Here is a 10,283-nt window from a genome sequence, read left to right as displayed (position 1 = left end):
TAAAGATGAGACGGGGTTTCAGTTGTGTATTGTAGCATTTTATGTAAAAATTCAGAAAGTATCACGATTAGGAAGTTTCACATACCTTCAGTGTAATATGAAGAGTAAAATATTCTACAGATAAACATTTCTTTAAAAAGAACTAGTTTTACAATTTATACATTGTATGTAACAACAGTCATATGTTTTTGTATATTTTCTGTAGCACTGAACTCTGTTGCCTCACCTCAGTTATTTGGAGTATGTTTGGGTACTTCATGTTGTAGACAACAAGCGTGGGTTTCTATGACAAACTTACTTGTTCCGATAAAAGAAACATTGTTCTTTGTTGTTTCAAGAAAAAGAACTTGTTACAATTTTCTACATAGCAACCTAGTTGTCTCTCCCGATTTTTTTTTTAATGACTCATCGCTGTGGCAAGAAACTCTTGTGTAAAAAGGTTTCCAAGAAAAAAATTGATTTTAGCTAGAGTATTCATTTCGTCAAGTTTTCTGGATAAATTGTATTCTCTCTAAAAATGCTAACACTTTATCTTTGGAATATTCAAAAACATTTCGTAGCTAAGATCGGAAAAAGGCTTGAGCACACAGAATTTTTACTTAAACTTTTTTTTTTTAATCTTCATATAGGTGGTTTTTAAGGTTATCTTAAAATTTGTCTGGGAATGGTGCTAGAGGACAGTAATCCCAGCATTGGACAGCGAGGGGCTCCGAGATCAGAGGATTGCCGTGTGCTTCAGGCTAGCCAAGATTACTTATCGAGACACTTTTCTAAACAACCATCAAACTATGCAACAACAACAACAACAACAAAAAAAACGACAACCACAATGAAACACAATTTGTGCTGGAGCTCCGCAAACTTTAACTCACAGCCACGTTTTTACCCCCAAGCACGCAGGCTCAAGTTCATCTTTGAAGTATTCAAGGTTAAAGTTTGCTCCATCGTGAATGCTTCATGGTCGAATCCATGAAGATTCAGTATCAAGGGGTCGATGGTAGAGATGTAGAGGGTTAAGAGGTTACAAATCTTGTTACCCTGTTTCAACTTTGAATAAACAGAATTGCTGAGGGGTGGAGCTCTGGAATGCATTCCGAACGCACTTTCTAGACATTCTGAGTCGCGATTTCTACCTCCCCCCAAGTCACTTAATTTTGGAAAGCAGCCTTAGCCTCCCTGATTTCGATGGTTTTTATCTACACCCGGCACTGAGCAGCAGACGCTGCCGCCTACTGGACAAAGCCGGACGCCCTAGGGGGTGGCCACGGGGCGGACTGACTTAACCGCAGCTCTCCAGGGAGCCTCCCTGTCCGATCTATCCGCGGCCTTTCCCAGGACCGCGGCCGGCGACCGCGGCTCCCGGCTCTCCGGTGCTGCTCCCTGCCCGCCGCGGGCCCGAAAGGGAAAGAAACGGCCGCGGACCGGACTCGCACCCTCGCCGCGGGGGTCCCGGCTGCGCATGCGCGGCGACGCCAACTCGGCTTCCTGAGTTCTGAAGGAAGTGGCGTCGCCTTACTTCCGGCCTCCCTCTAGCTGCCATCTTGCGTCCCCGCGTGTGTGCGCCTTCTCTCAGCTGGTCTGCCCGAGACCCCCTGAGCGTGAACCTTAGTTCCCCGCGCGGCGCCATTTCCACTCCGACAAGGTAGCCAAAAAAAAATAAAGAGGCCGTGGACGGCGGCGTGGGAGGAGACCGGGGGTGGGGGTGGGGCGGGCGTTTCCCGGCAGGAGCGAGGCAGGGAGGGGACCGGGCTGAGGAGAGCGATGCGACGGCCGGGCGCTCCCACCCCGGCGGACTCTCGGGGGCGACGGCGAGCCAGGGGCGGCAGGCCCGGGGCCGAGGCGACGGCTTCTCTCCCTCTCGGCGGAAGCCGAGGATCGGAGCCTCCGGTACCGCGAGGCCTGCGGAGAGTGGCCGGGCCGGGCCAGGCAGGGCAGGGCGGCGAGGAGCGGGGACTGCGAGGCCGCCGTGGGGCTGAGCCCGAGGCCGGGCCGGGCCTGGCGGGGGAGGAGCGAGGGGCCCTGTGCGCCCCGGGCTCGCCCGGAGGGGTGAATTGGGGATCCAGGCCGAGGGTAGCGGGAAATAACGAGCGTGGAGTGCTGGAGGGGGGCCCGGCCGTTCTTGTTCTTGTTCTCGGCTGAGGATTTTTTTTTTTTTCTTCCTCTCTTTGTAGATGAAAGAAACGATCATGAACCAGGAGAAACTCGCCAAACTGCAGGCACAAGTGCGCATTGGTGGGAAAGTAAGTTTCTTTTTTCTTTCTTTCTCTCGCTCTTTTTTTTTTCAAAGTTCCTTTTGCATTTCTCATGTTGGTGGTTTTTGTTTTGTTTTGTTTTGTTTTTGTCACTTTGCTTGGTGGGGGACATTCGCAAAGCTAGCAAATCCAAGGGAAACGAGACCGATACCAAGAGCCATGGGGTCTATATAGTAGGGGTGAGGGCGGTCATCGAGTAGAGAAGAAAATAGCACTTCAAAACAGTGCTTTACTTGCAAGAGGTTCAGGATTATGGTGCCTATAAACCAAAAAATGTTACTGAATTTTATTAATGGAGGGGAGTATGTTCTCTGCCAAATCTTTGTCCACCGTATACCCTTGACTTGTTATTTTTGAGTTGTTCTGAGATCCAACACAGGTTTTGGTACACACTAGACAAGCTCTCATCTCCCAAACTGCATCCCCCCCCCTTTTTTTTTTTAAAGTAAGTTAACTGAAAGTATTGGTTTTTCCTGTTCTACTTAATGATTAGGTAATTTATTATTATGAAGATCTTCTACATTGCTCTCTGAACTAAATGCTCAACAGACTAATAGTCTTATTTAGGGTATTTGAGGATACCTTCCTGTTTAAATTCATGAACAGTATTAGATTGGAAAATCTTAGCACATGTCTTTTGTTCTTCGGCCTTTGTAATTATGCTACAATGGGAGAATGCAAACGTGCTGGCAGATCGGTCTCCTACTGGATTCTGCTCTTAAAGACTCTTTATTGAACTTGGTGTTGGTGCTGGGTCCACTCCAGATGAAGAGCTCCTTAGTTTTAAGTATGTGTTAGCACATTCCTGGTGTTTAACAAGGTGTGGCAGGTTGAAACATGGAGTCTCTGTGAAACTTGTAGAGCTCCCATAGTACAAGCTTATTACCTATTAAATTGTTCTAGCCTTAACATTTATCTTCAGTAGAGTCTTCTGAAAGATAACCAAATGTTGCACATAGGTTAAATAACCTAAGTTAGGAGAGTTGACAGCAGCAGTAAGTATCCTATTTGCCTTTGCTGGCAGTTGTAGTCTTTAGTTTGCACTCATGACATTAACCTTAGATGTTTCTCCTCTTGATTTTAAGACAGAAGCCTTCAGGAGCTAGGAAAAAGCTGGGCTTGTTTTCTTTCTTCTTAGTTTCTGGAGTGATGTGCTTGTGTGCAAGGTTGTTCCTCTAATAACTAGGTTTTACCTTTTAGCATCATCAGTACAGGGAAAATGAAAGCCTTCTAAGTTAGTCTCATAGGGACACTTTGTATCTAGTCTTTGTTAAGCTAAGACAATGTTTCCAGTTTGAATATGGGAGCATTTTTTTTCTATACCTTTTAAGAAACTTGTAAGAAGAGTGAATGTTGAAGTTCTACATTTGACATGTGTGGTATCTATAAGTGGTAGTCTGTATTTTATCATCTAAAATTTTCCTGGTGGTATTGTTCTTACTGTTATAAAAGTCTGTTCATAGTCCACATAAAGTTGGAAGTAACTTAGCGTGTCATACATTTCATGCAGGGTTGAGGGAAGACTCAGATTGGACAATGACTTGACAGGATTTTAAAATATGACTAACAATAAAATCTAGGAAAGATGGAGATGCTTTTGGAAGTTCTTTTTTGAGTGATTGAGAGGAGCCCTTCTCATGGGGTGAAATTTGTTCTAGGGAGGGAGTTGAGAAAGGTCTAGTTGGCTTAGAGCTCTGGGTTAAGACCTTTCTACTCTTGGCTATAACAGATCTCTGTATACAGATTCATGGGTTGTTTGTACACTGTCTCATGGGAATATTGAGCTATTGATTTTTCTTTGAAAACAAGAGGTATAGATGAGGCTTAGCTTAGGTTGAAACGTGGCCATGTCTGGTCATTTTTAAAAAGACTTAAAATGTCAGGGCTTGTGAAAGACTTGGTGCTGGCAAACTGGTGCTTATGGAGAGTTCCTATGTCATTCCTTCCTTCCATCTTAGCCTGCCTTTTGAACTTCTTAGTTTGTGGCTTTGATAACTACCTTTAGTCTTTACTATGTCCTTGTTTTTACTTGAAACCAGGTCTCAGTGGTTTTGCTCTGGTTTGCCTAGAACTCAGTAAGGTGGTCAGCTGACTTCATAATCAGGGAGCCATCGGAATGTGCCGCCTTGTTCCATCTGGTTAACTGTCTCGTACAGAAGCAAAGATCTGAAAAGAACTGGAGAAGATCTGCTACTGTGTAAATGTGTTGTTTGCCCTCTTACTCCCGTAGGGAACTGCTCGTAGAAAGAAGAAGGTGGTTCACAGAACAGCCACAGCAGATGATAAAAAACTGCAGTTCTCCTTAAAGAAGTTAGGGGTAAACAATATCTCTGGTATTGAAGAGGTAAGTGTCAAAACGTGGTACGACTGCTGCAAAGTTTAATGGTCATGTATTAAGTAATTGTTGTGGCTCTGCTGTTAGTATTGTAGTTCATGCCCCATTTGATGCTTAGATGTTTGAATGTCTTGGGAGGTGTTCCTGCCCAATTAACTAAACAAATGCTCAAGGATATTGTGAAGCCAGAAAGCTGTTCCTTTACACATTCCAGGAAAGTTGTCACCTGTGCTTCAAAGGGGAAGAACTGTACCACTTAACCAGATTCCAGTTTTTGTTTAATAAAAGCATTGATTTTAAAGGAATCTTTGGTATTCATTACTTACAACAATTATTTTCTTTATAGGTGAACATGTTTACAAACCAAGGCACAGTGATCCATTTTAACAACCCTAAAGTTCAAGCATCTCTGGCAGCAAACACCTTCACCATTACAGGCCACGCTGAGACCAAGCAGCTGACAGAAATGCTTCCCAGCATCCTAAACCAGCTTGGTGCAGACAGTCTGACTAGTTTAAGGAGACTGGCTGAAGCTCTGCCCAAACAATGTGAGTATCCTCAGAGTCACTGTACTTGGCTGGTTACTTAGCAAGCTATTTATGTGATTGCTAAGAATGTCTTTAGATGTAGAAGGCCAACTTATATATCTAAAGAATAGTAGACTTTTAACTGCTTATTTGTGTTCTTGTTTATAATGATGTATCTAGTTTATCTATGACTATTATACTTGATTTAGTGGATGTTTGTTTTCTACCAGCTTACTAGATTTAAAACAAACTAAACCTTTTATTAGTTAGAAATGAAAAAAATGTCAATTTTGGGTTTTGCTGGTACTTAAAATTTAGTTACTGAACAAGCTGGGCATGGTGACTGGACGAGAAAAATTACTGAGTTCGGGACTAGCTTGGACTATAGACATGCAGCCTCAGAAAAAGAATAAAACTAGCATTCCATCTCCTTATTTACATTCTTTGTGTTTGGTGGCTTTTTAGACTCTTAACTGTTTTAAAACAGAATCCATTATTGTTGATACAGATGATAGCTGCCGGTATTTCAGTGTTTCACATTATAGTTGGATAGGGATTTTGTTTAGTTGACTTAAGTGTTCGACAAGCTGTGTTTTGGTTTGATGTCTGTTGTAATGAACGCCGCCGTAACCAAAAGCAGCTTGAGGAGAAAGGTTTATTTGATTTCACTGCCTTTTACAGTCCATCGTCAAGGAAAGCCAAAGCGGGAGTTTAAGACAGAAACTATGAAAGAGCATTTCTTATTGGCATGCTCCCGAGCTCACACTCAACTTCCTTTTATTTCTAAGATTATAATTACATTTCCCCCTCCCCCCCCCCCCAAACCCTATCATATACGCCTCTTTGTTCTCTTTAAGTTAGTTAATGCCCCCTCAATTGTTACTGCATTTCGGAGTGTATAAATGTTACTTGGCCCTGTACAGCCTTCTTATCCCAGTCCAATTTGCCTAGGAACAGCACTGGCCTACAGTGGGCTAGTTCCTCCTACATCAGTTAGCAATAAAGAAATGCATCGTCGTCCCCACCCCCCACCCCACCCCCAGTGTCACACATGCCACCAGGCTGATCTGACAGGCAATTTCTCATTTGGGGTTTCTTCTCCCCGTGGGTGTCAGATTAACCAAGATTAGCCGTCATAGTAGATAGACAACTTATGCTAGATGCTTAAAAATTGACTAGGAATACAAAGGTTTGCAGTAGCTTGTTTTCCACGAGTGTTGTCAGATGCTGACTCATTTTATGCTTTTATTAAGGGAAGGGCATCAAGATGTTCTAGGCCATCTTGGACTTTGAGAGCTTAAATAGGGTTTTGAAATTCCCACTAATGTCTGGGTTAGAGCTGTGTGTTCTCAGAACTTGCTTCTTTTCTGTTTGGTGAAAGTGCTGTAGGTGTGATGGCCACTGGGGAGGCTGAAGTGGGAATATACACACAGGTTGAAGAACTTTTATGTGTTGAAAGCCTGGGCAGATTACTTTTGGTGGTTTTGTTTAAGTAAAAATAGACTGGGTGGTAAGGCTCAGTGTGGTTCTTGTTTGCATATCCAAGGCCCTGGGTTGAGTCCCCAGTATCTCAGGAAAGGGGAGGAGAATGGGCAGTACGCTTGAGAGATACTTTACAGTTGGCTTTTTTGTGTGTTCTTACCTCCTGGCTGTTTGAGATAGGTCTCCCTATATAGCCCTGGCTGGCCTGGAGTTTACCATAGCCTTGTCTTTGCATTCAAAGTGCTATGGTTGATAGGTGAGTCACCTAGTTTAGCATAAATTTTTTTTAGAGGTTTATTTATTATTCTAAGTACACTGTAGCTGTCTTCAGATGCACCAGAAGAGGACATCAGATCTCATTACGGATGGTTGTGAGCCACCATGTGGTTGCTGGAATTTGAACTCTTAACCACTGAGCCATCTCTCTAGCCCTAGCTTATTTTTTTAATGCTTTATGTCAATAATATATTTAGGAAAATGGCTGGCCTCCTCATTTGCCTCTCAAAACCTGCCGTTCGGTGTGTGGTTTTGCCCTGAGTGTTCCCTACTCTCACTGTTCTCAGTGTACCCAGAGGATGGTGCCCATCAAAAGGTCTCCTTGATGGTACTATAGGTGAAACCTCAGATGTCACTTGACATGAGTGTAAGTTGTACATTGTATTTCATGTGTTCTTTTGGTGGATATTTATTGATCTAAAGAAATGCATTGGTTATTTCCATTTCGCAGCTGTGGACGGAAAAGCACCGCTTGCTACTGGAGAGGATGATGATGATGAAGTTCCAGGTAAGAATCACTTCAGCAAGGGAGAGAAGTGAAAACGGGAGGGGGGGTGGAAATAAGTTAGAACTGGTGAATGTGAGGACACAGGACAGGAACCTCATTTAGGAACTGAAGCTACCTTTGAAATATAGTGGTTTATGAAAAAGCATGGAGAAATTTAAGTATCTTGAGATTTGATATACGAAAAATGTAATGTTTTTCTTTTATGTTGTTAGTTTTGTTTGAAACAGTGTTTCAACATGTAACTCAGACCTGCCTTAAATTTGAGACCCCTTCTTACTCAGCCTCTTTAGTGCTGGGATTGCAGACATGTAAATATGTCCACTTAAAGAAAAGCTCAGATCATGTCATACCCTTTGGCTCTCTCCTATATTGGCCAATGGATTATTATCTAATTCTTTTTTTTTTTTTTTTTTTTTTTTTTAAAGATTTATTTATTTATTATATGTAAGTACACTGTAGCTGTCTTCAGACACTCCAGAAGAGGTCAACAGTTTTGATTATGGATGGTTGTGAGCCACCATATGGTTGCTGGGATTTGAACTCAGGACCTTTGGAAGAGCAGTCGGTGCTCTTAACCACTGAGCCATCTCGCCAGCCCAAGTTTTTGTTGTTGTTGTTGTTTTTTGTTTTTCGAGACAGGGTTTCTCTGTGTAGCCCTGGCTGTCCTGGAACTCACTCTGTAGACCAGGCTGGCCTCGAACTCAGAAATCCGCCTGCCTCTGCCTCCCAAGTGCTGGGATTAAAGGCGTGCGCCACCACGCCCAGCTTATTATCTAATTCTTAAATTGAGAGAGGATGGGTGATAAATAGGATAAAGCATGATGCTTGCTCTAATACAAATAATTTTATGGTTGGGGTCATGCCAACACGAACTGTATAAAAAGGTTGTAGGGTTGGGAAGGCTGAGAGTAACTGCTCTAACAGCTACCCCAAACCACACCTAACTGCGGAATGGGGAGTGGCGAGTCTTTAAGTTTGAGAGTGTTTCCTAAATATCTGCGCGTTATTTGTAGAATTGGCTTGTTTTCAGGGTGTCTTCTGTTTTGATTCTTTTCTAGATCTGGTGGAGAATTTTGATGAGGCTTCTAAGAATGAGGCAAACTGAATTGAAGCAACTTCTGAAGAAGGTGATACTTGCAGAAGTTACAGGAGCTGCTATTTTATATCATGACTGCTTTTTAAAATTTTTTGTTTATTATGGATCTGACAAAATCTAGATCTCTAATATTTTTAAGCCCAAGCCCCCCGGACACTGCAGCTCATTTCAGTTTTCGCTTATACCTAATTCATTCTTTGCGGCAAATTAAGCTGAAGAAGCCTGGGAATAAAGTTTGGAAAGGGTTAATAAAATTCTTTGCCTAGTATATGGTTTACTGTTTTATTTATTTGGCACTGATGTGTACACGGTAAGCAGTTGTCTATACACAGTTGATTATGGCATATGGTCATACTCATGGTATTTGATGGACATTCAACAATTGGTTTGAGGGCTGGAGAGATAGCTTAGCAGTTAAGAGCACTGACTATTCTGAAGGTCCTGAGTTCAAATTCCAGCAACCACATGGTGGCTCACAACCACCCGTAATGAGGTCTGACTCCCTCTTCTGGAGTGTTTGAAGACAGCTACAGTGTACTTACATAAAATAAATAAATATTAAAAAAAAAAAAATTGGTTTGAAAGTTCATCTCCAGCAACCATTAGGGCTGTTTTGTTCCAAGTGGTGTACTATGAGAACAGTATTGTGTGGGTAAACCAGGGTTCCTTTTTTACTCTGGTGTTTATTATAAGCATATAGAAATATCTCTTTTTTAAAAGATTATATGTATGTGTGTACATCATTTGTATGTGTGCCTGGCACCTAAAGGCGACAGTAAGAGGGCATTGGATCCCTGGAATTGCCTGGCACCTGAAGGCGACAGTAAGAGGCATTGGGTCCCTGGAATTGCCTGGCACCTGAAGGCGACAGTAAGAGGCATTGGGTCCCTGGAATTGCCTGGCACCTGAAGGCGACAGTGAGGGGCATTGGGTCCCTGGAACTGAACTTAGAGACGGTTGTCGGCTCTTGTATATGTATGTGCTGGGAATGGAACCTGGGTCCACTGGAAGAGCAGTAAGTGCTCTTAAGTGTAAGCCATCTCTTCAGCCCTTTGTCTTAGTTTAAGCATTTCATTCTAAGTTTTATGAGATATGAACAAATACTTCCATTTTGTATCTGTACCTGATACTCTGAATTACTAACTTCCAAGACTCTACATTAAAGTTAACATGCACTGTGTAAGTTCACCGTAGTCAGAATATTGACCAGCTCCTCACTCCTAGAAAGTTCCCGTGGCTAATGCATTACCAGACTCCACTCTATCCAGTGCAGAGAGTAGAGCTAGAATTGCCTTTACTATTAAGAGATGATTTTAAATGTATACCATAGTTTGCAGCTACTCTTAAGTTGCTATACAGCTACATCGCAGAGTTAATTATGCCAAAATTTTGGAAAGAAGGTGCAGTCACATCCTGTCACCCCTCAAGGTGTAATAAGGTGGCTTCCAGACACTTGTGGGTCAGGTTGTTTGTAAACACATTGCATCACAGCTTGCCTGATAATGGAGCACTCCCTGATGCTGGCATAGGAGATAAGATAAATCTATTGCCTGGGAAAATTCATTTTTAGAACTTAAGCAACTGGAATGGCGCTGTTAGTGGGAGCTGGGAGTTTGTGTTTCTGGTACTATTACTGTGCTTTGTAAGGAGTTTATAGAGATAGCTGCAGACTGACTGGTCTAAGTATGTAAGGGTTATATAAGGGTTTCCAGCTGGGTCTGCCCCACTATGGAGGTTAACCCTGGTTTGTCTCTAATCTCTGCGAGTATTTTATTTATGTATGTGAGTACACTGTAACTGTCTTCAG

The 10,283-nt window shown here is 42.7% G+C and overlaps 1 protein-coding gene across 1 annotated transcript; it reads left to right on the top strand.

Moving 5' to 3' along the window:
• The first annotated feature begins 1,501 nt into the window (after positions 1-1,501).
• Btf3 (basic transcription factor 3) lies at positions 1,502-8,744 on the top strand. The gene is made up of 6 exons (XM_021208499.1): positions 1,502-1,642; positions 2,172-2,240; positions 4,483-4,596; positions 4,934-5,135; positions 7,324-7,380; positions 8,439-8,744. Exons 2-6 carry the CDS (start codon positions 2,172-2,174, stop codon positions 8,483-8,485), a joined length of 489 nt encoding a protein of 162 aa, XP_021064158.1. The 5' UTR covers positions 1,502-1,642; the 3' UTR covers positions 8,486-8,744.
• The last annotated feature ends 1,539 nt before the right edge of the window (positions 8,745-10,283 follow it).

The sequence above is a fragment of the Mus pahari genome, chromosome 11 (genome assembly GCF_900095145.1).
Source record: "Mus pahari chromosome 11, PAHARI_EIJ_v1.1, whole genome shotgun sequence".
NCBI lineage: Eukaryota > Metazoa > Chordata > Mammalia > Rodentia > Muridae > Mus > Mus pahari.
The sequence above is the reverse complement of the archived record's forward strand: the minus strand, read 5'-3'. Positions and strand labels throughout refer to the sequence as shown.

Excerpts from the sequence above, each read along its gene's own strand:
- Btf3 (XM_021208499.1), top strand. The coding sequence starts at position 2,172 with ATGAAAGAAACGATCATGAACCAGGAGAAACTCGCCAAACTGCAGGCA. Across the intron at positions 5,136-7,323 it reads TGAAGCTCTGCCCAAACAAT|CTGTGGACGGAAAAGCACCG; the intron begins GTGAGTATCCTC and ends TCCATTTCGCAG. Across the intron at positions 7,381-8,438 it reads TGATGATGATGAAGTTCCAG|ATCTGGTGGAGAATTTTGAT; the intron begins GTAAGAATCACT and ends ATTCTTTTCTAG.